The 25,082-nt window shown below is 45.8% G+C and overlaps 9 protein-coding genes across 9 annotated transcripts; 4 read left to right on the forward strand and 5 right to left on the reverse strand.

Moving 5' to 3' along the window:
• Positions 1 to 8: 8 nt before the first annotated feature.
• On the forward strand, positions 9 to 1,742 carry F4822DRAFT_388277 (NAD(P)-binding protein). Its single transcript, XM_051456873.1, has 6 exons — positions 9 to 229; positions 288 to 358; positions 421 to 635; positions 692 to 773; positions 834 to 1,125; positions 1,195 to 1,742. The coding sequence occupies exons 1-6, from the start codon at positions 196 to 198 to the stop codon at positions 1,455 to 1,457; spliced, it is 957 nt and encodes a 318-aa protein (XP_051320239.1). The 5' UTR covers positions 9 to 195; the 3' UTR covers positions 1,458 to 1,742.
• A 924-nt stretch (positions 1,743 to 2,666) lies between these two features.
• Positions 2,667 to 3,990, forward strand: F4822DRAFT_424943 (Lactonase, 7-bladed beta-propeller-domain-containing protein; the record flags this gene model as incomplete). Its single annotated transcript, XM_051460251.1, has 3 exons — positions 2,667 to 2,858; positions 2,919 to 3,091; positions 3,228 to 3,990. The coding sequence occupies 3 exons, from the start codon at positions 2,667 to 2,669 to the stop codon at positions 3,988 to 3,990; spliced, it is 1,128 nt and encodes a 375-aa protein (XP_051320240.1).
• Positions 3,991 to 4,562: 572 nt separating this feature from the next.
• On the reverse strand, positions 4,563 to 7,372 carry F4822DRAFT_439986 (uncharacterized protein; the record flags this gene model as incomplete). The annotated part of the gene is made up of 4 exons (XM_051462696.1): positions 7,019 to 7,372; positions 6,824 to 6,967; positions 5,775 to 6,763; positions 4,563 to 5,658 (listed from the first exon to the last, which is right to left on the reverse strand). Exons 1-4 carry the CDS (start codon positions 7,349 to 7,351, stop codon positions 4,563 to 4,565), a joined length of 2,562 nt encoding a protein of 853 aa, XP_051320241.1. The 5' UTR covers positions 7,352 to 7,372.
• Positions 7,373 to 8,007: 635 nt separating this feature from the next.
• F4822DRAFT_388282 (phosphotyrosine protein phosphatases I) lies at positions 8,008 to 8,856 on the forward strand. Its single transcript, XM_051456874.1, has 3 exons — positions 8,008 to 8,251; positions 8,328 to 8,419; positions 8,491 to 8,856. The coding sequence occupies exons 1-3, from the start codon at positions 8,068 to 8,070 to the stop codon at positions 8,770 to 8,772; spliced, it is 558 nt and encodes a 185-aa protein (XP_051320242.1). The 5' UTR covers positions 8,008 to 8,067; the 3' UTR covers positions 8,773 to 8,856.
• Positions 8,857 to 10,365: 1,509 nt separating this feature from the next.
• F4822DRAFT_388286 (mitogen-activated protein kinase mkc1) lies at positions 10,366 to 12,722 on the forward strand. Its single transcript, XM_051456875.1, has 5 exons — positions 10,366 to 10,820; positions 10,904 to 11,036; positions 11,134 to 11,200; positions 11,257 to 11,571; positions 11,632 to 12,722. Exons 1-5 carry the CDS (start codon positions 10,708 to 10,710, stop codon positions 12,261 to 12,263), a joined length of 1,260 nt encoding a protein of 419 aa, XP_051320243.1. The 5' UTR covers positions 10,366 to 10,707; the 3' UTR covers positions 12,264 to 12,722.
• A 706-nt stretch (positions 12,723 to 13,428) lies between these two features.
• Positions 13,429 to 14,268, reverse strand: F4822DRAFT_424947 (uncharacterized protein; the record flags this gene model as incomplete). Its single annotated transcript, XM_051460252.1, has 2 exons — positions 13,429 to 14,054; positions 14,109 to 14,268. 2 exons carry the CDS (start codon positions 14,266 to 14,268, stop codon positions 13,429 to 13,431), a joined length of 786 nt encoding a protein of 261 aa, XP_051320244.1.
• F4822DRAFT_48476 (uncharacterized protein) lies at positions 13,973 to 15,236 on the reverse strand. The gene is made up of 3 exons (XM_051463554.1): positions 14,861 to 15,236; positions 14,399 to 14,805; positions 13,973 to 13,986 (listed from the first exon to the last, which is right to left on the reverse strand). The coding sequence occupies exons 1-2, from the start codon at positions 15,026 to 15,028 to the stop codon at positions 14,512 to 14,514; spliced, it is 462 nt and encodes a 153-aa protein (XP_051320245.1). The 5' UTR covers positions 15,029 to 15,236; the 3' UTR covers positions 13,973 to 13,986; positions 14,399 to 14,511.
• Positions 15,237 to 19,206: 3,970 nt separating this feature from the next.
• Positions 19,207 to 20,747, reverse strand: F4822DRAFT_48506 (uncharacterized protein). Its single transcript, XM_051463555.1, has one exon. It carries the CDS (start codon positions 20,103 to 20,105, stop codon positions 19,551 to 19,553), a length of 555 nt encoding a protein of 184 aa, XP_051320246.1. The 5' UTR covers positions 20,106 to 20,747; the 3' UTR covers positions 19,207 to 19,550.
• F4822DRAFT_48511 (CoA-transferase family III domain-containing protein) lies at positions 20,477 to 23,307 on the reverse strand. Its single transcript, XM_051463556.1, has 6 exons — positions 22,631 to 23,307; positions 22,351 to 22,553; positions 21,560 to 22,278; positions 21,415 to 21,497; positions 21,279 to 21,357; positions 20,477 to 21,214 (listed from the first exon to the last, which is right to left on the reverse strand). The coding sequence occupies exons 1-6, from the start codon at positions 22,897 to 22,899 to the stop codon at positions 20,849 to 20,851; spliced, it is 1,719 nt and encodes a 572-aa protein (XP_051320247.1). The 5' UTR covers positions 22,900 to 23,307; the 3' UTR covers positions 20,477 to 20,848.
• Between the last annotated feature and the right edge of the window lie 1,775 nt (positions 23,308 to 25,082).

A 25,082-nucleotide genomic window follows, 5' to 3' on the forward strand; every position in this document is an offset into this window, starting at 1 on the left:
CATATTCCGAGCAATGATTGGCCCCCCTGCCCCATGACTACCACATGCACTCTCTGTACTATTGTCGAGGTCGTAGAGAAGATAAATCAGGATATATAATAGAGAAGATGTTCGGGTTTTCAAATTATTTCCAGCCATCAATTTACTTATTCTTGAGTACGGTTTCGAAGAGCACCTCCTTAAAATAATCTCAAAATGGTCAAAATCGCTATTGCTGGCGGGTCTGGACGTATGTGAAATTTAACATCTTGCAAAAAGGTTGAGTTACTCGCTAATTCATTCCCCAGAGGTTTCCCGGGAGGTTATCGATGCTCTGTTGGCGGCTAAGAAACACGAAATAACTGTATTAAGCCGGAAGGTGATCAATACATTTCAAATATTTGTATACAACTAGCACTTTAATGCTAATATACTATATAGGAATTACCTGCGGCAAAGGTTATAAGCCCAGAGATACAATGGAAGATCGTAGACTACGATGATAAGGAATGCTTAGTCGAAGCTCTTCTAGGAATCCATACGGTCTTGTCTTTTGTCCAAATCCTCTCGGATCCAGACCAGAAGTCGCAAAAGAATCTTATCGATGCCGCCATATCTGCGGGCGTAAGACGCTTTGCACCAAGTGAATATGGAAGGTAATCATCACCGTACCAGATCCAGTATATGGGCACCACGCTGACCAGAATGAAAGCAAGGATACAATTAACATGCCATGGTGGCAGGGGAAAGAAATAATCAGAGAGTATCTGAAGGAAGTCAATAGGAAAGGAGACGTAAGACACTTGGTTCCTGTTGTCAACGTACTGAGTATTAACATCCCGACCCTCTTATAGATCCTCGAGTACACTCTATTTCAGCCTGGCTTGTTCTTAGACTACTTGGCATACCCTCACAAGACGTCCAAACATGTCGACCCACTGCAGACTATATTCGACTTTGAAAGCAGACGTGCGATAGTTATAGATGGTTACGAAGGCGCCATCATAACTTTAACTACCGTCGCGGACGCCGCAACAGTCATTGCTCAGGCAGTTGATTACGAGGGAAAATGGCCTACATCCGGTGGCATTAGAGGAAATAGAGTCACATTCTCGCAAGTCCTTGGAATTGGTCATAGAGTCCGAGGTAAGATAACAACCACCGTTGATAAATATATGTAGCTGAAAGACGGCGGCTCATTAACACGGCTCATAGGTTGCCCCTTTAAAACCGAGAAGGTAAAGATAGAAGACATTGAAGCAGGGCACCTGAAGACATCGTGGGGTTTGAGTGCGGTTCATCAGGCAGTATCCGAAGAGCAGGCATCAGATCTCCTCAAGAATGTATCGATCGGGATCCTACTGAGTAGTTCGAAGGGCGCGTGGGATATATCAGATGAGTGGAATCAAGTATTCCCAGACTATGAATTCACTCCGATAGAGAGCTTCCTTGCAAAGGTTTGGGATGGCAAACCCTAAGATCTTTCACCGATTGTCGATCAAGTCGTCCACCGCCGCTTGCATCTACGGCAAACCTCTCCCCTAAGGTCCACTAGAGTCCTAGCTCACCTATAATTATATCTATTTGGAGTTGTACGTATAATGACAAGTATACGCGACATTACCGGGGGCGAAATGGCAGACATTTATATTTTACTTAAAGCTGAACCTCGTGTGCTCATTAGGTTATATAAGTTGATTTTCACGTTTCTTTAGGTTTTGTATTTGTCGAATCCAGGTACCTAGGTAGGAGTAGCTACATGCGTTATTAGGTACTTAAAATGAAGATCAACGATACCTATTCAGCTTGTTACATACCTAATCTAATTTAAATAATTTCCTTGATGTTATCTGTTCTAATATGAATTGTCCCTAATATTTCGAGTAGCTAAATATTTCTCGTGGTTTTCTATAGTTTCCGTGTGAAGGAGGTTTGGATTGAGCGATGTGGGTAGCTACGAGATTCAAGTTTAATATGTTTGTCTTGAAATAGAAAAGACTAGATAAGTATTTTAGTATGGTTTAATAAAAAATATTGCACTGCAATAAACATCAATAAGTGATGTGTGTTATAATGCCAGTTTGTTAAAGTATTCTTCACAGGGGGTGACTCGGTACATCCTTGTATATCTAAAAAAGAGCTCGAATGGCATTTTCATCTACATTTGATGTTTGTAGGAACTTTTAGTATTGAATAGCTTTCTAGGTACAGGGTCCTTCCAATCAAGACCCCCGCCAAGTATTCCTTTCCGGGCAAGGTGAAGTTCCGCAGTATCTCGAGGTAGTGACTAGTACAAGGTGTAGGATTATTGCCGCGGAAACAATGGGAGACAAATATCACAATGCCTTCCTTCGAGCCACCTGCAAATCATCTGTTTGTAACATAGTCGGATATGAGCCTGTTCGTTATCTGTAAATGTATGTGTTATTTCCGGGTTTGCTTTAATCTGTTTCCTGTCCAATAGGGCGGCTTTCGTCCTAACCTTAGACATGAGGTCAGCACTTAATACGAATATGCCTAGGTACTTATGTAAGTGTGCCTTCTAGACGTGTTTTGCGAGTTTGAGCGAGCTTTAGCATTTAAACGTGTCCCCGAGCTCTCACAGTTCAACTCTCACACTCTGACACATCTTTCGAGAATTAGAACGCCGAGTATCACAAATCAAGACTGGGTATCAAGATATAGAGATGCGTGTCCTTGAGGCGTTGATCTTCGCCGTAGGCCTCATAGTCTTGGCCGAAGCCACAAAACACCAGCTTATCATCGGTACATTTAGTACTAACTTCCTCTATACCATTGCGTACGACGACCAGGACCAGTCTCTCCAGTTAATCCACAAGACTCCTACCAATGCCGCTAGTTCATGGATATCGCTGAGTGTAGGTTAATCTTTCATTCAAACGATGTGAATTTTAAAAACTAACCTTTGAACTCCTTAGCACGACAAGAAAAATCTTTACGGAACGGACTGGAACTCGGAATCACCGTCTTTCGTCAGCTACAGCGTCAAGGATGCCCAAACTATCCAATACCAGAACCGTCTAGCTGGAGACGCAAACTGTGCCAACTCGAAGAGCATTTTTGTTACCTCTAGTCCCCAGGCCCCTTACGTGTAAGTAAATGTTATTTATTCCTCGCCCTCTAACCTACAACGACCTGTTACTTCACGGCCTGACAGATTTAACATTGTTCCGTATAAGCCATATGCCCTAGCCGGAACGTGAATTGCTAACAGCCGTTTGGTACAGCGTATATGGAAACTATTTTTACAGTAACGCTCAATGTGGTACTGTCATGTCGGTTGATGCTAGCGGATCTCTTCAATCTGTAATCCAGAACTACAATTATAGCGATGGTTCGGCTGTCCACGGCGTCTCCTTCAGCAACGACTTCAAATTCCTGTACTCGGCAGACGACGGAGGAAACTCGATATGGGTACATGACATTAATTCTGACGGAACTCTGGATTTCAAACAGAGATTTGAAATGCCCGTCAATCACTCAGACCCCCGTCACATAGTTGCTCACCCGGCTGGCGAATATGCTTACGCTGTATGGGAGGGAACAAGTGGTGTTGGAATGTACTATGCTAGCCCGGATACTAGCGATTTGTATCTGATGAGACCGTCATTCTCTCTAATCACAGACGACGATATTGCATCCGACTTCTGGGCCGACGAGGTAGCGTTATCTGCCAATAATAAGTACCTCTGGGCGAGCAATCGCGCGCGTGATGTTCAACGCAAGGGCTATATTTCAGCTATCGCGGTCGACGGCGAGGGCCACCTTAACAGGCAGCTTTTCCTAGTCCAAACAACAAACAGCGGTGGGTTTGCCAATGCAGTTTCCCCCAGCCCCTTCGATGATCGCATCGTAGCTTTGACGGATAACTCGACCGGCTTTGTTGAGGTGTGGAAGATGGATGATAACGAGGCCGGAGCCAAGGCAATTGCCCACCTAGATATTGGCGATGGAGGTGGCTGTTGCGCCAACGCCGTTTGGTACTCTTAATTCAATTGCTATGTTGATTTAAGTGGATAAGGGGTGGTCACTACTGCTTGCACCCGTGGTGCCGCTAACATAATGACATAAATATGGCCGTCGAATGCCAGGCCCCAGATAGATCAGATAGATGCTGCTGAATAAATATGATGCTTCTCATTCTAACTTATTCTTCTAGATTCCTCCGTATCCGCATTTGGGGGTTAAACCTGGTCTTGGAGTCTGACGAATAGAATATAATTACACTTTTAAGGGATGTATGGAGATACCTAGGTATGAAAAGCTTTAAATACCTCATAATGGCTGATCATGATATGCTGGGCAGTTGAAGCACGTTTACGAAGCGTCACAGGATTGATATTGTCAATTGTCATTAAAAGGAATTTGTTTTGATATGGCCCGTAATACTATGATGTGCCATAGCAATCACTTCGGTATTAGGGATTGAAAGTAAAAGTTTAAGAGCCAATGTACAAAGATATCGAAAGCCCTGGCCTGTTGAACACATAATACCTCCCCGATAGGATCTGTAGTGCTTGTCGTCCGGCTTCTTGAATTCATCGTAGGGATCGGTCTGCATGTCAATCGGAAACTTCTGGGCTACCAACCTCGAAAGTGTTTTCTGGATAGGCGTTGTAGGGAAGTCCTTGTAATAAAGCTGGTTCTCTCGGTGCGAAATCTTCTAAAAATTGGGATGCATGTAATCCCGGATCGCTAAGCTCGAAAACCTTTCCTGGAAAGGCGTCGTAGGAAACTTTTTGGAGTAGAATCGCACGCAATTGAGGCTGAGAAACTATTTGGAGAAGTTCGATCATGTCTTCTCTAGTGAAGCCACGATCTAGGTCTGTACTGAAGGTCGAGTTGGTCCATTTTCCCGACAGAAGGTTGAACCATAAACAAACGATACGCCAACCAAGCTCTTTACATGGGTATATTTTTGTGTGAAATTCCCATTCCTGCTTCGCATAGTCATGGAATGAGCTTATTTCATCCATTTGTTCCCTTGTTTTTCTCTGGGAGTAGCTTTGTATGACACGAGTAATGTCGACATTATTGCTTTCCGGAATTCTTTTTCTCCTGACCCGAGCTATAAGTTTCGCGGAAAAACTAGAAGCGAGTAGAGATCGGAGTGTACGATCGACGTCCTCTTGTGTCACTCGAACTCTACCGTTGTAGCGGATCATTCTTCCCTGCAAAAACGAATAGTTGAGATATGTGACGCATATGGAGCCCATAAGCTGATCTGCCACATCCATCGTGAAGCAGTAAGGGTTGGTCTTGACTGAATAGGTATCGATAATCAAATGGAACTCCACGCTATGGTGTATGTATTGCACTATGTTACTTTCTTCGACTTCGAGGAGGCCTCCGGCACAATACCCAACCCATTCTGGACTATCAAGGATCATGGTTGTGGGGTTCCATTCATCATTTCCCGGTTCGACATTCAGGACGACTCGTAGTTGTGTCGGCGTCAATGGTCTGCGCGCGGCCGTAGTGCATTGGAAAATTCGCGAGCCATATCGCGTGTCCGATATGTGCGCTAGGGCTTCGTCAAATATCCGTGGGAGTTCGTCGGGTAACGCTATCAATCTTTGGATCAAATCGACTTCGTTCATTGCACGTTTTTGGTATCGAGGCAGGACAGCTTCCAGCTGAAGAGCAACCCATAGGTACCTTATAATCGTCAGTGTAATCCCGTGATGTCTGGAACTAAATATTTATGTAGACTAAGTAACACTGCCTACCGTTTTCTATTGAATGAAAGGGAAGTGAAAAAAAAAAGAACTTACATTCCCTGGGCCACGTTGACGAGCCTGTCTCGAATTATCTTCTCTAGTGTTTCATCAAGCATGTGAATATGCTTTCGCTCCTGGATTTCTCGGCCAATATAATCCTCGATTTCCGCGAAGCGGGCAGGGGTCGTCATTGGGATTCTATGATCCGGTTGTGTCAACTGCTCAATTCGACTTTCAAATATTGTTCTTGGCCGACTAGAAACACATATATGTATTTGACGTTGCTTCGCAAGCATTGATAATCCCATCAAGACTTCTTCTGTATCCGGTCCACAGAATTCATCGAGGCCATCCAACAGAACGTAGTAGCGTTTCATAGAAAGAAATGCACCCATGAAACGAACAAAGTCATCGTTTTCGGCGAAGCGTAGCGTTTTGATGCGAAGTTCTTTTGAAATCTGTTGAACTCTGGCTCCAGTTATACCACCCTGCTCGAAGTATTGACGAGCTATGCTCCCTAGAACTGTGCGCGAATCCGACGCGAAACCCGGTTGGTAAAAAAAATATGCCACGAGATTGTTTTTCTCCTCTTTGACTTCTCCCAGCGGCGTTTCCGTTCCAGCTTCGGTTGAAGTGAGGACTAAGTCCGCGACGATATTAGCAAGGACCACAGTTTTCCCGCTACCAAGGTGCCTGGATACGAGTAGTGTTGTTGAATAAGTTTCGGATTTCCACATAAGATACTCGTCATGCTGTAGAATCCAGCTACAGGTTCCCTTTTTACGTTGATGTCTCCAGTTGAGGTCAATGCGTGCCTGGTCTGGGGAGAGATCATCTAGGAACTGGAGGAAAATTTTTCTTTCCTCATGAAGGTCGCGCCGTTTAAACAATGAAAAAGACTTGCTAAATATCGTCTCCGAGGAGGCCTGTGATTGCGATGTGAGCACTTGTACTTTCTTCTCAATGACTAACGCCCAATGTTGGAGTTCTTCCTTGAAGGGCTGGAACTCGGCGTCAAATGAACCGACATGATTCGCCATTATCTATTGCAAGATAGATTTCTTCAACGAAACCGTCACTTTCCGACATATATTAACGAGTACAATAAGGTACTCGCACATGGACTGTTGTATTTCGGAAGAGGTGGAAAAAACGTTGACAAGTTCGCCTTGTATAGACGAAAGTCTTCCAATCCTCATTAAGAATATAGATAGTTTATCAAAGTAGTTTAAAAATCCAATAGCGACCTTACTTGTGAATCAGTAAGCTGATCGTCTCATTTACCAAAAACTACTTACTTGAAGAGTCACTCGAAAAGTCGCCCACATGCCGCAAGCAATGAGGTTTTGGGATCCTCCGATGAGAATGTCTCCGGCGTAAATCTGAATGCGCTCTAGTATACTTACGAGCCGAGTACTGTAGGGCTTCCATGATTTATGTTGGTGAAGGCCATCCCGATTTAGCTCTTCGGTAAATTTGACCACGTCGATGCCTTTGGGGAGTGCGCTGGACTGGATATTCTTGAAAGACACCCGCTGCTGGGCATCGAGGCAGGCGCCATAATCAGAGATAGCTTGCGCTAAACGAATCTCGGGCTTCAGTTTGGCAGCGTGGATCAAAGCTTGAGACATGGTAGTAGTAATATGAGGTCGCGCGATATGATTGCGATGGGGTTTGATGGCGAATCTCACATATTGTTTCCTAAGGTAGGATGATTGGGGATGATTGGATCGGGTTATGATTTGATACTTGGAGGTTTCGTAGAGTCGTATGGACAATGTTTTATTGCATGAGGTTGACAGGACACTAAGGTAATTTTTGTCAAGTATAGGGTAGCCTACATGAGCATACGATGAGAATGGGGAGCACGATGTTACCCTCTTATCCCATCTGGATTATTTATGTCCCCAGGTTTGAAGCCTGGCGGAATAGCCAACAAATATCTGCCATCATAGTGAAGAAGGGCCATAATCATCCCCTTTGGTGTTTTTGGAGCGTGTATCGTACTTACATAGTAGACTTTCGAACGAACAAGAAAGAGTATTGCGGCTGAAATTAGATGAAGGGAAGGGTACTTAAATAACAATACTGAAAGCAGGATTGGAAGTAGGGTAGAAAGTATTTTGAAGGAAGAAATACATTGTAAGGTTTTTACATGAGTTACCCCGCGGTGGGGTATCTAGGTAGCTACGCAAACTCCCCTAGCGTCCCTAGCGGGGATATTAGGTTTGTAGGTACACTATCTAGGTACCTATAAGCCTAAGGTACAGCGTGTCAATCTAAAGAAAGAAAAGTCAAAACGAAACAAATTCATCTTCCTCACTAGAACAACTCACCGAAATTCGACATGTCGGCCACGACCGCAGCCTCAAGCGCTGCGGTGCAATCGCCGCAGAAAATATCCGTGCTCTTCGTCTGCTTGGGTAACATTTGTCGATCTACCATGGCGGAAGGCGTCTTCCGTTCCATCGTGAAAGACAAGTCCTCCCCTTACTACAACCTCATTGACAAGGTAGACTCTTGTGGGACAGGTATGGGTCGCCCTCACTTCCACACGCTTTTCTCCTAGCCAAAAAATCCATGCTGACGAGTGTAACTTTTTAATAGCTGGTTATCATTCCGGTGACGAACCCGACGATCGAACTATGTCTACACTCGAGGGGCACGGCATCATGGACTACACGCATTCAGCACGCAGGGTTAGTTCGGACGGAATGCGAATTGATCGGTGAAATATTGGCATCAAGAACTAATAGGTGACCACATATAGCTCCGCGACAGCGACTTTAGGGACTTCGACTATATCTTCGCAATGGATGATGCCAACCTAAGAGACATCGAGAGACGTAGGGACGGAAGTAAGAATTCGACCTCGTCTACGGCGCGAATCATGCTCTTCGGAGAGTTTTCGGGTACAAATCGCAAAGAGGTGGTACAGGATCCGTATTACGTTGGCCGTAATGCTTTTGAAAAAGCATTCGAACAATGCAAGCGATTTTCGACCAATTTCCTACAACAAAGATTTCCGGAGATTACAACAACGACGGCGTAAATTATGATGATACCCAATATTACTCGAATAGACTATAGATCGGTTGATAGAGGCTACTTATGAACATGAATTCTAGTTTCAAAATTAATCGATTCGCGTGTTTACCTATTAGCTACCTACCCAGGTAGTAAGATACCAGCTGTAGGTACTGTAGGTCCTAGGACAGAACGTCGAGTACCTAGGTAGGATGAAGATCCATCTGCCCAGGGCTGTATCGTGTCATGTCTTGTTTTGTCAGCACTATTCATTAGGTAAGTGCCTACATGTAGGTAAGCTTGTAGTCCTACGTAGGTAGTATGTATTGTCTAGGGGCGCCTGCTAAGATTACTACCTGCAATGTTGTAAGCACCATTTGATACGATAGGAAACGGTGATTTATCATGACCCTACGAGCGTCAAATTACCTAACATTGATCTATTTATGAAACAGGCCAATGAAAAGAAAGATGACGACGGGAACGAATGTGAAGCTAAGGTAGATCGATGTCGCATTGATGAGATATTTTTGGGGGCTAAGTGGAAATCTCTCTTCTCAGCCTCAGCTCAGCCCTCTAGGATATTACCTAGGTACGCAGTCAGCGTACCTAAGGTTTCCCCCTATTTTCCCCCTAATTGCGTTTGCTTTTTCTTTTTTTTCTTTACTCTGTTAGATACTTTTTTTATCTTAAGTGTTAAATGCGTTTTCAAAGCGCGGCTAAAGTGAGCAAGTACATATGTAACCTATTATTTTTATTTTAAAATGGATATTCCTAGAGTTTTAACACGTGCAATCAAATATGAATAGAGGCAATCGCATCTGAAATTATCGACTTTAACAATGCGATCCAATCAAAACTTCCCGTACCTAGGTACTCGGCGCTTACAGGTACAAGGCGGACAGGGGGGTACCCAGGTTGGCGCTGGTCCTGGAACAGCACGAAAGTGATACATATGTAGAGTGGAGTCGACCTCGAGGGGATATGACCAACTACAATCCATATCGCTGCCACCTTGCGGGGAACATCCCACCTTCCTCCTCCTCCCTCCCCCTCCCTCCCCCCTCTAGCGCTTTTAGTGCTTTCTCTGCGGCACTCTGGTTTTTGTTTCGATGCCCTGCCCCTGCTGCTGCACCTGGTGCCCTGTCTGGTTGCCCTTACGGTGCGCCGCCCCTCCATCCCTGACATTGTTCTGTCAGACTTCCCCTCCTTCGAAACAACTTCCTTTGCCAAGTACCAACTTTTTTTTCTTCTTTCATATTACTTGTTGGAGTTACATACAGCGCATAACGAAGGTGATTAGTGACCTTTTTTATTATTCCATCATTTTATTTATTATTATTGTCAGCTCGACGAGGTAGTAATTGTTGTGGCTATTCCCACTTAGGACTACTCATCCATCTCTCTATTTTGCTATTGCTAGTCTTATATTACCTCTTAGGGCTACATGGTCCATGGTCCATCGTACATCGTACCTCGTTCGTTGTCCATTACTCTGTACCCGTATCCGTACCAGTACTCGTTAGTCTCCGGTTTAGATCAGCGGCCTATTACGTCCCAAGTCCTTTCGCTTTAGGTCGTCTTACTTAACCCATTTTTAAATATAATCCAACCTCCGTAAGCTACTTGGTGACTCGACCATCCTCCGTTCATTTCTCCCTCATCCACCTCCGCCGTAATTATTCTCGACGATCGCTCATCATTCTTTAGTTGATATAGGTAATTTGCTTTATAGCAAATCTTGGATATTGAAAGCCCCATCACAAAAGAATTGCTTCATTGCCGACCAACCTCCGTTGTCGTTCTTTGTTCGGGTCGCCCACTTTCGAATCGGCTAAGAAGTCGAACCTGACCCCGAGTCGCAACCTGATCCGATTAACCACACCTAATCCAACCCAACCCGAAACGAGTCTCTCCGATCCGTACCACATAATACTGGCTATCCCGAAGCTCGGACACAATGACCGACCTACAGGGACGTAAAATCTTCAAGGTTTTCAACCAAGACTTCATTGTCGATGAACGATACACTGTTACTAAGGAATTAGGGCAAGGAGCCTACGGCATCGTTTGGTGTGTGTTTTTACTTGTCGTTCCCCTAGTTTGGTGACATGTCAGGAGAGAATAATGGCTAACAGTTGGCTTGTTGATATCAGCGCTGCCGTGAATAACCAGACGAACGAGGGCGTCGCCATCAAAAAAGTCACCAATGTATTTAGCAAGAAGATCCTGGCCAAGCGCGCCTTGCGCGAGATAAAGCTTCTACAACACTTTCGAGGCCATCGCAATGTAAGACAACCCTATTTTATCTCGCAGGAATTGTTTATACCCAGAAAAATATTGTCTGAAACAAGGAATAAAGAGCTAACCTAGCACTGTCGCTTAGATTACATGCCTCTACGATATGGATATTCCGCGACCGGAAAACTTCAACGAGACATATCTATACGAAGGTATGAAACCAACAAGTTTCGTTAGTAGTTAGTATACTCACCAGTTCAATTTATAGAATTAATGGAATGCGATTTGGCCGCTATTATTCGATCAGGCCAACCACTCACCGATGCCCACTTCCAATCCTTCATCTACCAGATCCTCTGTGGCTTGAAGTATATCCACTCTGCAAACGTCTTGCATCGTGACCTCAAGCCTGGTAACCTACTTGTCAATGCCGACTGCGAACTGAAGATTTGCGATTTCGGTTTGGCTCGTGGGTTTTCGGTTGACCCGGAGGAGAACGCTGGTTACATGACAGAATACGTTGCCACACGTTGGTACCGTGCGCCCGAGATTATGTTGAGCTTCCAGAGCTATACCAAAGCCAGTGAGTGGAAATATTCAAATGGGTACTGAACCTAGGTTTTTATGACTGACCTCTTCGTAGTTGACGTTTGGTCTGTGGGATGTATTCTTGCCGAACTTCTCGGAGGGCGACCGTTCTTCAAGGGTCGCGATTACGTCGACCAGCTTAACCAGATTCTTCATATCCTTGGTACTCCCAACGAGGACACCCTATCACGGATTGGTTCTTCGCGCGCCCAAGAATACGTTCGAAACCTCCCGTACATGGCCAAGAAGCCGTTCCCCACCTTATTCCCTAACGCCAACCCCGACGCGCTTGATCTTCTGGATCGCATGTTGGCTTTCGACCCCTCTTCGCGCATAAGTGTTGAACAGGCCTTAGAACACCCATATTTACAAATCTGGCACGATGCTTCCGACGAGCCTGACTGCCCTACTACGTTCAATTTCGACTTTGAAGTGATTGACGACGTTGCTCATATGCGCGAAATGATTAAGGAGGAGGTGTTCCGCTTCCGACAGTTGGTCCGGACGGCGCCCGGAGGCTCGGGTCCAGCTAACGGATCACAAGTTGCACCAGGTCAGGTGCCCATGCCTTCTGGTGGAAACACCCAGTGGAGTGCTGAGGATCCACGACCGCAGGAATACATGAATCAAATGGGATTGGAAGGGGAACTTCAAGGTGGCCTGGATGCTGGTGGTGTTCGAAGATAGGGTTTCCACCTCCGGCGATCTCTGTCGGCGAGGGTCATGGATGTGAAGGAAGGAAAGAAAAAGCTCCGAAACTTCTGAAGTCGCTTGGCTACTGTGCTGAGCAGGCAGCAAGACAGTGTATATTTCTGGGGATTGTCTGGAGAAGCGCATTCGGATTATGCGTATCCGAGTTTCTATTTTGAAAACGAACGAGGCATGTTGAATGAGGGTGTCGCCCAACAAGAAGGGGTGAGGCCACGGCGAATAAAACTTTCACGGAAGAGTGAAGAGTTGTCTTGTTTCTACCTTTTTTTTTTTTCCCTTAGCAAGCCAAGAGAGGCTTCAGAATTACGAACTCGCGAAGTTTTGGGTAATGGTGAACTAAAAAGAAGTTCCTCTGCGACGCTGCGTTGAGTACCTAGGTAGATTAGATATTTACCTATCGATCTAAGTACGTATAATAAAACGAAAATTCCAATAGCCAAGCGTGCCAATATGTAGTACTACACCAAATACACGTTACAGCGTGAATTATGGTAATGTGCTATTTGGGCGGCTGGTTCGGTACCGAAATGAGGCCCTCATGAAGAGTAGGCCTCTTAAGTCCTGCCCATCCTTTGCCTTTAGCCATCTATCGATTATATGCCTTGTTCTAGGTTCCTACCCTCCTAAGAAAGTTCCGATTCACTACTACTTATCTGTTAGATGGGCTACAATTTCCTAATGGCGCAAACATAGAAAGGTATAGACGAAGAAAGACAATTTTACGGCAAATTCAAGTAAAAAATAGAGGTACTGTAGATGGGCCACAATATTATATGAACGTCATAAAAGTTTCTGATACTGTTGCTCCTTGTATATACACCGCTTTTCGCACGCGGAGTGGATTGGAACAGATAAAGAATGGAAAAGGGGGTATATCCTGCCTTGCCTTTTTTATACGTCACGACGTAGATAGCAGCGCAAGCCACCCATCTAATCGTAGCTAGATAGCAACCCAATAAGTATAGATCGAAGAAAAATATAGACAAAGTCGACGAATCGACCCGAGTAACAATGTAATAACCTCCGAAAGCCCCCTGCCCTTATCCCTTTGGAAGCCTCAATAAACCTGAAACGCCAACCGACCTCACATTTCCCCGCCATCCTGTTAAGCCATCCCTGATTGCCGCGGGACTCTTCGGGCTTAATTGGAGTACACCCAATACTGTGCTGCATATGGTATACTTTGATTTTGACCCGCCTCTGTACAAGCTTCTGGGTTTCCACCAGCTGTTAACACGCGGTAGACTAGGCTTACACCGTTGCTCGTGCCTTTGTCGCTTAGTCGTAGCCAGTCCACCGCTCCTGTAGCGGGGTCTTCACCGGCGTCAGCATCGGCAGGTGCTGAAATACCCGCGTCCTTCTTGCCCTTGAACAATTCGCCGTCCCCCGCACCCGTCAGGTCGAAAGTCGGCGTGTTGGCCAAATCGAAGAAATGGTGACCCATGAACTTCAAGTCCTCGGCGCCCTGCACACCATTGATTGTCAAGTCCGCGGGTGCTGGGAAAGGGGCTGAGACATCGGCCCCACCACTGCCGTCCGTCGCTAGGTTGAGTGGCATTGAGGTCGTACGTAATACCTTAGAGGGGAGCGCATCGAAGTCGGCCGACGAAAGCGAGGTCGATAGAGAAGTAATATCCCATGCTACGGCTAAGGCACCGATAGAGGATGCCGTGGCGCCAGCAGAAGCACACGTGTAGTTCTGAATTCCATGACCAATGAGGATATGCTTTAGTGTAGAGTTACCGGGACCGGCGAGCTGTGTGCCGGCTATGACGATGTTAGTTTTGAGGTAAATATTACTATGGATGCTTGAAGACTTACATCCGGTTGTAGGTAGAGCTGGAGTAGTGACCGCTGGAGGCGCAGGTGCCGGATTAGTGGGTGTGAGTGGGATGGTGGTGTTGCTGCACCTACGCCGTAGAGGAGAAGCAGACGATATTGCCAGAGCCGAAATAAATGCAATCAGGCTTTTAGACTGCATTTTGATAATTGTGGTTCTTTTCTAGAATAGAAAGGCTAGAGACTAGGAAGGAATGGCCCCAAAAGAGATGATATAAGGCAGCCAGACGACACACTGGATGGGCAAGGGAACAAAAACTGTACTTGGATACCTCTGTAAATACTAGGGTATTGCAGGCGGTAGCTGAGGATAATACAGTGTTTCTTAGATGGCCGAGGCCGTGTGGGTGTGGGTGTGGGTGGCTGGCGAGTGGTTGGCCGGCGCTTAGAATAGAAAATAGAATGTGTAGTAGTATGCGCGTACGGTTGTATTTCTAACCGTGTATGCAATGCAAGATGAGAGAGGGCTTCCGGAGCCGAGATTTGAAATGGTCAATTGACGAAATTCGAAACCCGAATGAATACGAGGAAGAAATATACCTAAACAAAGATGTAAACCCAATGTGAGGAAAACTGTAGGAAGTATGAAAACAAAGAGCAAATAAGAGAGAAGGCGCTCTATGAAAGAGATGAGGATGATCGCCAACGCAGCTCGAGGGAATCGGCTCGAGTTTATATCCTGGATGCACTGGTTATTCTCTATGGACGACTGACAAGTCGTGGCTGCTTCTTACCCCGGCAAACCTACCAAGATGCAATGTACTATGTAGAATGATGTATGCATGTACTTCGTCTATTGCTACCATATTATAGAGATCCCAGCTAGGGAGCATATCTCGACGCCATGGTCCAGGGTTCATAGATAGACATCTAACAAAGGAGTTTCCAGGCCTAGAGAGCATGGATCAAAAGTACATCCTCCCTAGGGGACTGTGTTCTCTTGACCCGAGACGAAGACGATAGGTATCTGCACTGTAATCCCCACGCTAGAAATGTCGTGGCGCGGCGCAGATGGTCGACGGGGGTGAATACTTCTAAGCAGCAGGCTGGCTGGACGGGAAACGGAAAGCTTTAGCGTGGAATATCGGATATCCTTGGCAACGGCCTCAGACTGGGTACTCAGAGATTCTGGAGCTAACCGGGGCCTACAATATATGGGGGCCGATCCTCTTGACGGCTGGAGCTATCTAGGGTATCATCGGGCAAGGGACCTTTAGGAGTTGGAGACCCTCTTTTGCGCCTTGCATATCGGGTCTATCGAGCTAGACAACGTGCTTTTGCTTTCTAGGTAGGCTGTATACAATCCAATTTACAGCAGCGACGACTATGTTTCTGTCCCGGCCAAGCCGTCCGCATTGGTAAGGTGGTACAAGCTGCTGCAATATTCATGTAGGCTGTAATGTTTTGTTTCTTTGCCAAGGAAATGGTGTGCGTGCGGTACGTATCTCTCGACATCATACGCAGTAGTGTACCTGAGTATAAGATATTAGGTCCACACGTTCTTTGACTTTTCTACTGCAAGTGAATCTCATTACATAGAGGGGGAGGGTAAACATCTACGTCTTCGAGAAACCCCCCCCCCCCCCCCCCCAAAAAACCTGAGCGATATACGACTAGGTAAACAAGTTAGCGTTAAATCATCAAATCCTCCTGTTTTTAGCTGCAGACACTTTGACACAACTAAGACCGCCAGCAGGTCTGAGCCCGGGATCAATCGAAGTCTGGAATCCGGTTGAGCAGGGGAGGGATTCAAAGCTCCATAATACACATCGTAAGGCGAAATGACGAGTGCCATTGCTACCTTGCCAACTTGTAAAGAAGAAGAAGAAAAAGTTGACGAAAATGCAGAAGTGGCTTGAAGCTGAAGGCCTAGTAAAGGCGGCCGCAGCTCTTGTAAAAAAGAAGGCGTGTCTCGCTCATGTTGGTTGCCGTCAAATTAATTGAGCACCAGCGCGTTTCTGACAGGGGTCGCGGCTATGGAAAAGGTCTTTTTACAAACAACTATCACTTATGATTTGCTCAGTGACCGACATCGATGCGACTAGATACCAATATTTTGAAAATCGAGCCGCAGGGGGGTTGGTTAGGAATTCATTTCAAGACTGGTGCTTAGTGGCTGGATAGGCGACTTCCCGTCATTTTACCCACCTTGAAAGCAACCCTAGCTCTTGTTGACCAGGAAGCGCTGTGAGCTAGCCTACCTTGGTGAACGAATAAAAAGTCCCCTTATGAGAATCTTAAGTATTTTGAAGCCGAGGAGATTCTTCATACATCCCAGATCTAATGGATTATAAATCTAAATTAGAAGCTTTCCCCTATAAGGATCCGCGCAACCCAAACATAATCAGGTTTTTGTGGTTACTCCATGTTCGATGAGGCTCAATGTGATGGAAGACATTCATCGGCAATCCTTCCGAATTTGTTAACATTTGTTAAACCAGCGAAGATTTTTATAAATGTTGTGCTCTCCGAGTACCCAAGTATCTATGTACCTAGGTAGTTATGGAATACGAATATTTGCCCGCGGTGCAATCTCGGATACTTCAATGCCCTCGCATCTTATTCCCTTTATAAACCACACTTTGGAAAATACCTAGTACCTTATCTCTGTCGCATCTCAAATACACTTGGGAGTATTAGTAAGGTACCGTCACATAATTCTAGAAGCGTTGATCCCATCAGAAAATTTTGTTTGCTAATACCTAGCTGATATCGAGTCATGGGTTTGAAACAATCCTTCTATGTTGTAAGACTTGATCTATTTCCCATTTACCTAAGTCGGCGTAAGCACTAAACCCTACGTCCAAACCCTGGATAGTACACGGCTTACCTTGGTAGGTATCACCAAGCTTTTGTCTTGTATTCCAGGAAATCAGTCGCTCTAATGAATTCAAGTTTAAGTAACTAGGAGTTGAATGATTCTGTACAGAGCAATCGAATGATTCTCCGGAACGCGCCCCTGGCACGTAGCCCCGGGCTCCCATCTGGCTGGGACGATTTTAAGCGGGATTAGGTATAGCAATCTATCCCTATGCTTCAATTCATGATCAATTAGAAGATATAAAAGACTAATTTAGCCGACCTTCCACGCGCGTCCTACCGAACATACCTAGGCAAACCCGTGAAATCATTCTTCCCTACTATTGATCCATCGAAGCCTTGGAGTTATCCACATCGCGGGGTTCAATTGCGACATCATCTACCTGGGTACCTTACGTAGGTTGCACTGACAGTTTCATTCTTATTAGCACCTGGATATTTTTCGCATATATTAAACCCTCATAATAGCATTATCTACCTAGGTAGGCTTTAAAAGGCACGTCAAGTTGGGATGAAGGATGCTTTTGCCGTAGCCGGTCGGCCAGTACGACGAATTTACATAAGGCTTAAAGGATGTTTCGTTTCAAGTCTGTTCGCCATGTTTGATGTTCGTTCTAGCGTTAATTAGGGCGATTGGGTGCAGACAGACCCCTACTGTCTCTTCTTCCTATTGGTCTATTCAGGATATTCATTCCTAAAGAGGCTACCAAGGTGCCCTAAGTTAGGTATATCTTGGTTCTGTCTAATCCCCCTATTCAGTACCAATGCGGAGGATTTGACAAATCCTTCGATGTTACCCCAGACCTCAAAGTACCTAAAAGGTAACTAAGTAAAGAGATTTCGAACTATTTACCTCCTAAATACCTAGGTATCTAAGGCATCATAGATGGGATTTAGTGTTAGTGAAACATGTCTAATTCATCCTATAACTAGGACTTTTAACAAGTTTCATTGTTCGAAAACCGGATCATTCCGGTCCTTCGCTTTCAATGAATCGGAACATAACAGGGTGGAGGTACCGACGGCTCGGATCCGAAAACTAAGAAGACTCGTCTGCAACGTGAAGACGTCTGATATCGACAGGGAATATCATAAACAACCAGGCAAGGCATAATAAATATCTGCTTGACCTAAGCTTCGAGCCTTGCATTGTTCATTATTCATCCCCCATGTACAAAATAGTTCAGACAACTAACGGGGAACAAAATCCTTCTACACCTAGTAGTAACCCCTTTATTAATTCGGCATTTCAGAACGAGCGACTTCTAGATATTTTGATACCCGCTATCATTTCACGATGTTCTATCGCGCCACTTACCTCGCCGCAGTTCATTTCGCCCGAGGAAATATCTTTTCCCCGCAAGGCATCTTCCTCTGGTACCTGAGTCGCTTACGCACAAATGTGGCACTTCATGCAAACCTGTTTATATATATACGTTGGTACTTAGGTAGGCATTCTATCATAAAACTCGTATCGGTAGGAGTATCAGTTAGGTATTCTGCGGTCCCTCATGTCGTACCTCTAAATCTCACCGATAGATTGGTTATCAGACACATATTGTTCTACATGACGAGAAGTATCCGTTCTGCTCTAGTGGCGTAAGTATAACCAATCATTAGAACCGTGTTGGTCGCTCGCGCTTAGAATGCGACGATGGATGCATGCTAGCCTGCAGCTATTACACTTGACTGTTTGCAACTCCGTCTGATGGAACGGATGCGCCTCGTGCATACGCATCGATATCGGGAGGACCTATACATTTTCAGTATCGTAGGACAAGGCCGTCACCGCTTCGGCAATGCAGCTAGGTCGCTTAATCGGCCGCTTAAGCGGAGCGCCCTTACGCCCCGCTCAGTTCAACCCAAGGTTGTGATGCGGCCAACTGGTTTTCGAGGCTAGGTTTTGTCAACGAACGCAGAATCCGGAGATGGGCAATTGAAATTAGGTAAACGTGTGTTTGCTTATATACCTAGGTAGTTTATCCCTGCCGGGTTTAAACAAGACTCCAACGCGAGGAGCGTTTGCGTCCTTGCATAGACGGTAGTTCCCTAGGTACCTAGACATTTGCTACCTGGTGGGTGGCCGTTCAACCGCACCCCTCAGATACGATAGGAGTATTCGTGCCCAACTTTCCTCAACCCCGGTCAAACTCAAGGGCGATCTTCATAACATAGATATTTTTAGAGATTAAACAGAACCAATTGGGTTTATGTCTAGGTGTGTTCAGGCGAGTTGTAGCCATTAATACCTAGATACTCAGCTACTTCAATCATACTGCGTTCAATACTGATTTGTTTACCTCCCTAGATAAAATCTGTACATGTGGTTCCCCGTTATTCGAAGGTGTCTTGGACTATGGAAATGCTCCATCGAGGCTCACTCACTTGACTCATCATAACTATAGAATAGGAGGGTGATACGAGCGGTTCTAGCTGACTTTATGATTATAGGAATAAATGACAAGGTTCGTATCTCTCAGAGTCCCTCTTCCATCTTGAAATTGCGCGACATCCTGTGCGTTGCCCGTGTTCCCATCGTTTTCGCCTCTTTCCCCACCGAGTAGGCGTTTGTCTCTTTGGGTTTGAAAAAAGGCCTTATTAAACTCATTTCCAAACCCTTATGAAGTCCCACGGTGTTCCGTCGCCTGTGGTTTCTACCAAGGTACATCCGTCGTCGCCAATAGCCATCTTTTGTAATTCATCATCGTGCCGCATAAGTAGTACGTAGCCGCCGTTTGGATGCCTTCGAGCACAGAATGATTCATGTATAATATGATGCTTGTACTTAGCCCAGAACGCCCCCTGAGTATCATGGCCGAGATATGTTGAAGACACGGGATTTCTAAACCCAAGCCACCCTCTTTGCTCCACACATACCCAATGCCATCCGCCCTGTTCGCCGATATTCTCTCGAGCTCGAACCTCGCCTTCCACGAGAGTTATTAAGCGATTTCCATTATGTTCCCGTATGATAAATGTCTGTCCGGGGTACGGCGCTGGTTCAATGACATTATACTTCTGAGCTTCGCAAGAGCTTCGGGCATCTGTGGGGTCGTCTATTGTCATTGTGCGCGTCGGGGTCGTAATACCACTTGCGAGTGAGGAATTGTCGATTTCAAGATAATGAAAGTTCTCGTAAGATGAGACCTCTGATTCCATTGTACATGCCAGGCGTAGAGAATAAAATGGTCGGGCAAAATAGTTGGGCTTTCAAGTAAAATGTTAAACGGTTATATGTGCTTGGGTTGACAGTCGGCATTTCTTCCGTTTGTAATAGTAATCAGACTGGAAGTACTCCGGATTCGTGGGGTGACCATTGGTCCCAAGTTGGGTTTTAAACGGTTCGCTCTCATTGCTTGAGGGCTTTGGATGATCTGTCAAGATAGCATTGGTCTGGGCTCTCACATCCTGTCGGCGAAAAGGGGCATTGCAATCACGGACGTTTGTGGTGGGGTGGGACGAACAACGAATTATGGATACCATTGTCATAACATCCGGTCGCAAGGATCTACGATTGAAAATTAAGGTGAGAAGCACCAGGCAGGCGGCATAATTCCTTATAACTCCATATTCTACATGGTGTTTAGATTGCCGCCGCCTTGCCATTGTGTTTTCCGGACTCCTCACGGAAACCGTCAGAGAACCAACCCGGCTCCATTTCCAGGGTTGGTCTATGTCTTTTAGGTTAACGTGGTTCGGAGATTTGCGACGCAGTTCGCCAATTGCCATGTCCTAGTGAGCGCTAAAGTAGAATTTTCTCGAATCTGGATGCACTTGGGACCGTTTGTTGCAAATGGACTCCTATTGCTCCTTCCTGGGCTCAGATAATACGGCTAGTGTTCATCTCCCGGCCGTAAGCACGAGTCGAAACATTATACTTCGTATGATAACTCAGTATAACATCAATTTTCTCCAGATACAATTTGGACTTTCAAATCTTTAGGCCATACAGGCTGATCGGTACCGTTCCCACGGGTGCCAACGTGATATCCTAGTTCGACGGTGTCATTGTATTGTGCGACAGGCTTGACTCGAACAAATGTAGCCCCAAGGTTATCCGCAGTGCAATTTTCGAAGAAGGCTGGGTTGAAAAGGGTATTCTCGTTGTATTTATGGAGAGTTTCGATCATAATGGGCAACATGTGCTGCATGGCGTGGTAGTGGCGGAATACCAAAGACCCATTTCGGGTCCATAACTCGTTCCAAGTTCGATCGTCGTACGTCCCACAAGAACGGACAAGCCATTGCGAATAGTAATTGAGTGCGATCTAGGATTGTCAATCAGATAAATACCCGTGATTATCAACAACGTAAAGTGAGCGATAGACTTACGTCAACACTATAGCTGCCTCCGTGCTCAGCTCGCTGGACGAGAGCCTCTAAAATAGCTGTACTACCACAAACTCCAGTGCTGAAATTTATTAGTACAAACTTAATACAAATTACGATTACGATCTTGTGAGCTCACCAATAGTCCGAATTCGGGAAAACTGGCGTAACAGGCTCATCGTTTCCCATAGCTTGCCCAAACGACATAGAAACGCCACAGCACTGTCGAGGGAATGTTAGAGCACTGATACACTATTTATTGAATGAGCATGGAAATCGCATACGGCATCACTAATCTGTTGCCAACCGCTTCGATGGGCCCAAGGTCCATGCCATCCGTAGCAGTTTTCTCTCATAACGATGATACCATATGAGCGATCTTTGACAAGATCGAAGATGGCTTGGCGTCCAAATCCAAGACGCTCCATGATACCAGGTCGATAGCCATCTATGACGACATCCGCCTCCTTAATTAAAGCTCTAAGCTTTTCTTTATCTTCTTCAACCTTTAAATCTAAGAAGCAGTTCCATTTGCCCCAGTTGAGATCTTGGTGAAGTTGAGAAAGGTCGGTAATGTTGGGTGAGGTGACACGCATTACACTAGCGCCCATTTCAGCGAGGGATCGACCAACGGTAGGTCCGGCGATGACCCTAGTCAAGTCAACGATCTTGAGGCTAGCGAGGGGTCGCTGCGGGGACGATGGGAAGCTTTCATTTTCTGGCCACCACGCCGCCGGTTGGGACGAATTGATATCTTTGACAGTTTCGTAGAGACCGACGTTCCCACACTTCTGACCATGTTCGCTGGTAAAATACTCATCTGATGACCATATAATTGTTCCTGCCTGTCGATATTCCTCATTCATACGCTCGTCAAGCGTTGCTGAGTCGAACTTAGTCACTGCCCCTTGGATCCTTTCCACCGCCGAATCGTAGGTATCATCCGGGTTTCCCTCGAGCGACAACCCTAATGCCGTGAGGGTAGGCTCGGGGTTCATACTACCTGAGATGGATTGTCATATGAGCAAGTGCGCAGATCAACACCCGCAGAAATGAAAAAGAAGGATGAGCGTACCATGTGTGTGATAATATCGCCCATCCTTGGTTCGGTATATGTTTGTCGCAAGAGATCTATGAAACGAGGCATGGGATCTATGTAGATCCCTGCTAGGAAATAATTCAAATGTCTTCTTAGCAGCAAAGTGGATGGGCACTTCCTTGCCGTCTTCAAGAACACGCGCCAGCATTGGCGACATGAAAAATAAAGAGGCATGGTCCCTGTTGAATCGTGAGCTTCGGCTTGTAGCACACCAGCCCTTGTGAATATGAAGTCTCTTGTTTATATCTCTACTTACGTGTTTATAGTAACGTCTATCGGTGCAACCTTGTATTTGCGGGTGATAAGATAGTTTAGCATGGTTGCTTCGAATGCCTTCAGAGCTGCCATGCTCTCGGCAAACCGCCAATTGATAGGAATACTCGGTTTAGAGGATCCCTCAAACCGGACCCGTTGCCCTAATGAATGCAATTCGGCTGGTATGTCTTTTATTAGGGGATTTCCTAGAATGCCATTTCGAAAAACATCTTGAGCCTCTCGGGGCACTGAGTAGTCTACCGACTCCATTGGCGGCAATTCGTGTCCACGGACGCAACGCTGGGATCTTTCGAGGTAAGAAATGCAAAATGGAAAGATGTTGAATTTTCCCCTTGTTCACGGCTCGATATTTATCTAAATCGGTATTAATAAATGGTTTGTTGGCTTGTAGTTGAATCTGGCGACCGAGATGTCACGCTAGGCATCCATATTCAGGGGTTAATGGTGGTGGTGGGTCTTATTTTCGCCTTTTTTAGCACAAAAACCTTTTACCCCATTGTATAAACACGCCGGAACAACGTTACCCGTCGCTAAGTATTATGCAAACTTAAATAGGGACGGAGGCTAGCCGCAATAAGTTTGGTAAACGGGACTGAATCATACTCTCTCAATTCCGTACGCCGCCGTACCTAACCCCTAATAATTGTGTATATCCCCTGAACACTACTCACCATTGATAAAGACCTGTATTAAGGTTTTTATACGCCGGTCTAGAACATTTCTAGCAGATTCGCAGACGGAGTCTTACCCCGATGTATCGTGCCGGTTGGTATTTGGAACGGGATTCGCTTTGATGACCCAGCTGGTGAATGCCGTGGCTCCATCGACGCTTACCTGAAAGATATAACCCACCGCCAGGTGCCACGAAGCGGATGTAAATAGCCATTGGCATTTAATAATGTTTTATCCTATTGAAGCCGGCGGCCAGGACGACAAAGAGGAATCAAGATCCCACATTGTGGGATAGAACAAATGGCGGGGTGCGCTCCGACCTAGATTTCCGAACTTCCGGACGAAATCGAAACATCACTCAAGCTAGCCTTCTCCTGGTCATTTCACCCGTGAATGAAACCAGTTGTTTGGTACAGCCCGCATTACACCCCGGCTGTGCCACTTACGTTCTCAACAACGCGACAATCACGGTCCTTTTCGCTCTCAAGACAATGTGAAAATTGTCTAGCTAGGGTACGTTCTGATGACGTTCCGATGACACCTTCCGTGCGCGACACTAAACCCTCAGAGACCTTGAACGCAGTGGGCGAGAATTTGGAGCTGCCCTTGCTGGAGAGACGCGTCATCATTGTGGCAAACTCATCTGAGGTCATCGGCAACGCGCCAGTCTGGTATGATATATCGCGATCCGATAATCATGCCAACGGCAATTCCACTCGAAGCCCTGTCTATAGCGAAATCCATAAGAGACCGGCCTATGAAATAATTATCTTCTGGACTTTGAATTCAATGTGGAGAAACACTTGCGTTGATTAGAGGGAACTCTCAATCTAGGTCTTGGTTGACCTAATGTTCGTCTTTTGGTCATCCGTGTGTGGCTTGGTATGGACTTGCTACATTATTGGTGAAACAGGTACTAACGTGGTAATTAACTAGGGTAGAAAGAGTATTGCAGCCTTCTAGTCACACCCAGTCGCTAGATAATAAAACCGGAGTCCTTGCGGTTTCTGGTGTTATCCTTATATTAATATCGGGCGTTACGGAGCAAACCTTTTCGACAACAGGAAGCTTGATGTGAATGCGGATGATGCTGGCAGGTGATCCACCTGATATCGTTAAGGCTGAAATTTTCCCCCAAAACTAAATGGCCGTACACTACCTAGGTGCGTTCTTGAGAACTGAGGTTCACATCACATTAACGGGGATTGCGTGGGTAGTATCTCCAGATAGTCGCAACAGTTTGACGTGCGCCGAAACTTGGGCGCCCCGGGTCGGATTTTAAAGACACTACGCAAACAGGTTGAGTTAGATATGCTTGAGGGTTGTGGGATTCGACTAACAGTTTATTTCAGTGCCGGGATGAGTGCTGGGAATTGGCTAACGAGTATCATAGGTATTTAGAGAAGCTCAGAGTTTCTGCGATTGGCTTGTCGTGATGTTTTGTGGAAAGCCCTTCGACAATGGAGAGTAAACGGAGACTATTATGCTGACGGCTCGAAGGCCCTCACGTGTGAGATGTAGAAGAGCGAGAGCGGCTGTATGTGTGATTGACGGGATGCTTTGTAGACGGACTCCTAGATGGCCTCTTTGGACCTTTTTCAACCCCAGAAAGCTTTTCTACAGTCGTCTCGCGGCTTGTCCCTTTAACGACGTGCCCCTCCTAAGAGTTGGTGGGGGCGGGGAACTCTCGATGTCCCCGCCGCGAATATCGTCTTCGACTGCTTCGGCCAGCTTGGCTCTCACTTTACTGTTAATAAGAC

The sequence above is a fragment of the Hypoxylon trugodes genome, assembly GCF_022578975.1.
Source record: "Hypoxylon trugodes strain CBS 135444 unplaced genomic scaffold F4822scaffold_1, whole genome shotgun sequence".
NCBI lineage: Eukaryota > Fungi > Ascomycota > Sordariomycetes > Xylariales > Hypoxylaceae > Hypoxylon > Hypoxylon trugodes.

Bases quoted from the DNA above. Each gene is read 5' to 3' on its own strand.
- F4822DRAFT_388277 (XM_051456873.1), top strand. From the start codon at position 196: ATGGTCAAAATCGCTATTGCTGGCGGGTCTGGAC. The intron at 359-420 runs GTGATCAATACA...TATACTATATAG, and splicing joins TAACTGTATTAAGCCGGAAG to GAATTACCTGCGGCAAAGGT. The intron at 636-691 runs GTAATCATCACC...CCAGAATGAAAG, and splicing joins GCACCAAGTGAATATGGAAG to CAAGGATACAATTAACATGC.
- F4822DRAFT_388282 (XM_051456874.1), top strand. From the start codon at position 8,068: ATGTCGGCCACGACCGCAGCCTCAAGCGCTGCGGTGCAATCGCCGCAG. The intron at 8,252-8,327 runs GTATGGGTCGCC...ACTTTTTAATAG, and splicing joins GGTAGACTCTTGTGGGACAG to CTGGTTATCATTCCGGTGAC. The intron at 8,420-8,490 runs GTTAGTTCGGAC...GACCACATATAG, and splicing joins ACACGCATTCAGCACGCAGG to CTCCGCGACAGCGACTTTAG.
- F4822DRAFT_388286 (XM_051456875.1), top strand. From the start codon at position 10,708: ATGACCGACCTACAGGGACGTAAAATCTTCAAGGTTTTCAACCAAGAC. The intron at 10,821-10,903 runs GTGTGTGTTTTT...TGTTGATATCAG, and splicing joins GGAGCCTACGGCATCGTTTG to CGCTGCCGTGAATAACCAGA. The intron at 11,201-11,256 runs GTATGAAACCAA...TTCAATTTATAG, and splicing joins CGAGACATATCTATACGAAG to AATTAATGGAATGCGATTTG.
- F4822DRAFT_48476 (XM_051463554.1), bottom strand. From the start codon at position 15,028: ATGCTCTCTAGGCCTGGAAACTCCTTTGTTAGATGTCTATCTATGAAC. The intron at 14,806-14,860 runs GTAAGAAGCAGC...CAGTGCATCCAG, and splicing joins ATCTTGGTAGGTTTGCCGGG to GATATAAACTCGAGCCGATT.
- F4822DRAFT_48506 (XM_051463555.1), bottom strand. From the start codon at position 20,105: ATGGAATCAGAGGTCTCATCTTACGAGAACTTTCATTATCTTGAAATC.
- F4822DRAFT_48511 (XM_051463556.1), bottom strand. From the start codon at position 22,899: ATGGAGTCGGTAGACTACTCAGTGCCCCGAGAGGCTCAAGATGTTTTT. The intron at 22,279-22,350 runs GTACGCTCATCC...AATCCATCTCAG, and splicing joins GCGATATTATCACACACATG to GTAGTATGAACCCCGAGCCT. The intron at 21,498-21,559 runs GTATGCGATTTC...TTCCCTCGACAG, and splicing joins GGCAACAGATTAGTGATGCC to TGCTGTGGCGTTTCTATGTC.